This window comes from Chaetura pelagica, unplaced genomic scaffold, assembly GCF_000747805.2.
Source record: "Chaetura pelagica isolate M959 unplaced genomic scaffold, ChaPel_1.0 scaffold36, whole genome shotgun sequence".
NCBI lineage: Eukaryota > Metazoa > Chordata > Aves > Apodiformes > Apodidae > Chaetura > Chaetura pelagica.
Genome location: NW_009953726.1, coordinates 1,586,557 through 1,590,892, shown reverse-complemented (window position 1 = coordinate 1,590,892; position 4,336 = coordinate 1,586,557). Strand labels below are relative to the sequence as shown.

General features: G+C 44.1%; 1 protein-coding gene across 1 annotated transcript in view; it reads right to left on the bottom strand.

Moving 5' to 3' along the window:
• SGPP1 (sphingosine-1-phosphate phosphatase 1) overlaps positions 1-4,336 on the bottom strand; it is a 49,238-nt gene that overhangs the window by 43,694 nt on the left and 1,208 nt on the right. Inside the window, exon 2 of the mRNA XM_010000695.1 lies at positions 4,034-4,134. Coding sequence (XP_009998997.1) covers positions 4,034-4,134 — 101 coding nt within the window. The remainder of the gene's footprint in view (positions 1-4,033; positions 4,135-4,336) is intronic.

The following is a 4,336-nucleotide window of genomic DNA, read 5'->3' as shown; positions in this document are numbered from 1 at the left end:
GCAGGAATGAGTTCCTGCATGGGTACCCATAACAACTCCACTACAGCTGCCAGCTCTAGGGTGTTGTGTTTGCTCCTCTTACCCCTTTGCCACAGGAGAGTCCTGGATTTTATGCACTACGAGCCCTATTAATAATAACTCCTAGAAGAACTGCAATCATCACAAAATTTCTGCTGTGCCTGCAAGGTGTACTTCCTTGCTTTTTCCCAGGCAAGCAGTATGTGATACATGATAAGATACTGCACTGGCCTATGTAAGAGTAGGTAATTTCCAGAAAGTAAAACTGAGAAAAAGCATTTACTTTATTTCTGCAGAATAAGGGCCAGGGATTCACTGTGTGGCAGCTGGGAGATGTCCAGCAGCTTCCTCTGGTGCCCAAAGCTGGAGGGGGCAGCTCAGCTCCCCACTACCCACCTAGACCCGGCCTTGGTAGTGTCTGAGTTAAAGATTTGGGACTTGCTGCAGGAAAAGTCCATGTCACGAGCAAAGATAAAGAGAGGAGCAACCCTGGTCAGGAGAAGGGACAAGGCTGCCCAATGCTGGCTGCAGGAGATGTGACCAGCTGTCTCTGAGCCAGGCTCCTCTCCAGGGCTGGCAGCCAATGTGGTCACAAGCTCTGCCTGACAGGTCTGTAGTGGGATGCAGCATCCCTGTGGTGTGGACAGCAAGTTGTAAGGCTGTGGGAAGAATGGGGGGTTGTGCAGGGGCTGGGTCAGGCTGACAGCAGCACTGCACTCTCCCCGCTGATTTAACCCCAGCCTTGTGCCACTATGGGCTCTTTTTGTTGTAATTTTCATTCCCTTTCTATGTGATGTGGGGGTGACTGCTGGTTGCCAACAGCTCCTTGTTTGAGCTAAACACAAAAGAATGTTTGGTGGTTTTTTTTTTTCCACACACTGTGAGCAAGTTGTTGCTCTGTGGTCAACCCTGGGCAGCAGATGAGCAAGCAAACCTGTGACCAGTACCCCAGTACATGTGGCTGGTGGCTGCCTGCATATGACAGGATGGTAGCACGTGTGCTTACATGGAGCAGAAGGTCCCCCAGCACCCAGCTCCAGGGCCTTGATGGCCAAAAATAGCTGGGGCTGTCACAGGGGGCAAATACTGTGGGAAGGCTGGAGCTACACTTCAAGGGACTGTCAGAAAACACAACAGCATTTTATTTAGCATGCATTTCCCTTTTTTTTCCAGATAAACTGTTTACAAATATATGCCAAACTGTTTGCTCAGGAGAGGGGGACTTGCCTAAAGGCCTGCCCTGCTGCTGCACAAGTGTTTGGTAGCTTGGGATCCTCAAGGAAAGTTTAAGGGAGGGGACATGTCCCTTGTGCTGCTTTTAAAATAGACCAATGTGTAAATGAAAGAGATATTTAAGGACTCTGGACAATGCAGGACAGTGTACATTTCTCAAAACATGGGAGATGTCCTCACACAAATTATAATAGATGACAGTTTACTAAATATATCTGCGACGTCAAAACAAAAAGCACTAAATACCAAAACAAGAAGTCACTGCAGTCTCTCTTCCATGCACCACTTTTCTTCCTGATCTGCAAGAGATTCTCACCAGGAGGACTGAAAGATGAAGCAGAGAGGTAAAGTGTATGTGAGCATCTGTCAGGGAGATGGATTTCCATTTTGGCAAATGCCATCAGTTCTTCCTTGGAGAGTCACTGCAATATCTCAGCATAGTTCCTGCCTATCCCCTGTGACCAAAAAAGTCACAGTTGCCCAGAAAATCTTACACTGAAGACAACGGCAACTTTATACAGGTAAGGACTGAATGAGATTTTAGAGCTAGAGACCAGGATAAATTGGAATATAATAAAGGTAATGAAAAGCTAATAAAAGTTATATCTATGGCCTGAAGTACATTTAAAATATAATCTGCTTTTCAGGCTTCTGCATCTTTAATTGAAATACGCATTCAGCTGAGCTGTTTCTCAGCTGACAGCTCAGTGGAGTTACACAGTTAATAATCATAACAATTATTTAGTGATATTTGCACTGGGATCCTGCTAAGAGATCCAAGTCATGCTGTAAGACTATAGAAACCTGAAACCAAGATACCTTCCCAGCCCAAGAACTGGAATCCAATAATAAATTTTAGAGTAAAAAAAATCCTTTCTAGTATTTTGTATGAAAATACCAGCTTGAGGGAGTCAGGAACCCCCATCCAGCTGTAGTTTTTAGAAACCTTACATTTTGTTCCCTCAGTCCTCCCTGCAAATCTCAGCCAACTCATCAGTGAAGAAATAATAATTTGAGAGGGATTTCTAAATAGTCCCCTGCACAGGTCTCATTGCAAGTGAGAGCAGTACAAGGAGTAGGGCAGTATGCACACAGGCTCATGTTTGCCTGAGCTTTAATCCTCTTGCAGACAAAATCCTGAACTTGAATGCATGGAAAATTGCTGTTGCTAATCTTATTTTGCAGGAAAAAAAATTAATGTGCTTCAACCAGCATCTGGCAAGGTACAAGCTTTTAGCTTCTGACTTAAAAGAAACCTTGCATGTATATACACAGCAGTGGCTGGTAAAGTTCCTGGAATTACATTTTTTCCTTTAAAATTTAGAAGATGCAACAGCAGCCTGAATTGCCCTTTTCTGTGTTACATATCACTGCACAGTGGTAGCAGGGCAGTAGATCTTTCATAGGCCTTAAAACCAGAATGGGCTTAATCCTCTTCTCACACTAGATTTACATTTGTGTGACTGTTAGTAAAGTTGGCAGTAAAGATGTTGACAGAGCTGAGGGCTGGCTGGGGCCCAAGGGCACTGATTTTTAAAGGTGGTGATTTGGATTATTAAATCCTGCTTCTAAAGAAGCCTTAGCACCACTTACCTCTCTTGAGAGTTTTTTTTGTTCTTCATTGAAGCATGGTTGAAAATGGGCTGCAGCCACCTAAGACATGTAGGTGTTGGCAGTGGAAGCAGAGGCAAATGAAACTCCAAAAATGGAGTAGGGTGCCCAGTTTACTATGGGTGAGAGGCAAGCAATGAGGATGTTTCTGCAGTCCTCAGCTCACATGTATCCTTTAACTATGAAGACATGCTACTCCAGAGAGAGGCTTTTCCTGGAAGCGGCAAGGAAGGGAAAGGCTGTCAAACAAAAAGGCTTCAGGGGTGAGTAAAGGCTGTCAAACAAAAAGAAAAATATAAGCCCTTGGGTGCTTTCTGCTGTTTTACAAGCACCTGGAAGTTGCAGATAGGCCATTGGAGCAATTTTGCAAAGAAGCTGCTTGCCCCGCCATGGTTATTTTGTCAAATGTCCTACATGTTCTTAAATCCAGACCTGGCGTTTGACCATCACACTGTTCTTTCTCCAGCTTCCACTATGGTTGACTGAATACAGTGATTCTGGGCAAGTTTCTCTCACCAGCTTCTGAAAAATAGATCTGAAACTGAGATGCCAAACTGCTGGTGGGATGCAGTGTGGTTCAGAGGCACCAGCTGACCTTTGATCATAAGAGTAAAGCTGGTAAGACCAGTGTGGTCTCAATTGCAGGCACAATGCTGTGCTCTTATACTGCACTACAAGTGCTGCAGCAGGGACTTCTATCTAAGGATATAAGAGGAAATATTCTTTATTAGACTGACTAACATAAGTGAAAAAAGTGGACAAGCTTTTGGGTTTAAGATAAGGGGATTCTGAGTCCAAAACCTTGCCTGAGTTGACTGATAAGACTGGGTCAAGGTCTTATGGACTCCGAAAGGTCCGTAAGACCTTGATCCACTCTTATCAGGAGTCTAATAGACTCCTAAACCACAGTCTGCTAAGCCCACTAAGCCCATAAGGAATGCAAGGCTTCAACTGGGATCCAGAAAGACACTTAAATACCTGAAGCAGGACTTGGACAGGTCAGAAGTACTTCAATAAAAACTTATGATCCAGGAGACTCCACTCAGCTGGTAATGAGAAAATTTGGGAGTTCACACCACATTGCATGTTCAGCATTGGTTACCTTCTAACAGCTACCCCCCTGAAACATCTCAGTCCTGCAATGCTGCAGGAAGATGTAAGTGCAGCAAACAGGCTCCTGGATGCTGCTGTAAAGTTCAGGCACTGATTTGTAAGTGGGGAAGTCTTCAGTTTGTCCTGTCTTTAGCCAGGAACCATAGTCCACCAGCAAAACTGGGAAAAGGGAAACTGAAGAAAAGGTGAGGATATTTACTTTGAGGAGTGTAGATTTACTAATTATGAACCTATTCCAGAAGATTTCCTGGTATTATTAACCTGTTTTTCTCTTTTGGAGCAGTGCTTCTCTGTCCTTAAATTAGCTTGTGACCTAACAAAGCCTTTAAGCGTGTGCAACTTTAACGATCTAAGTGTTTCC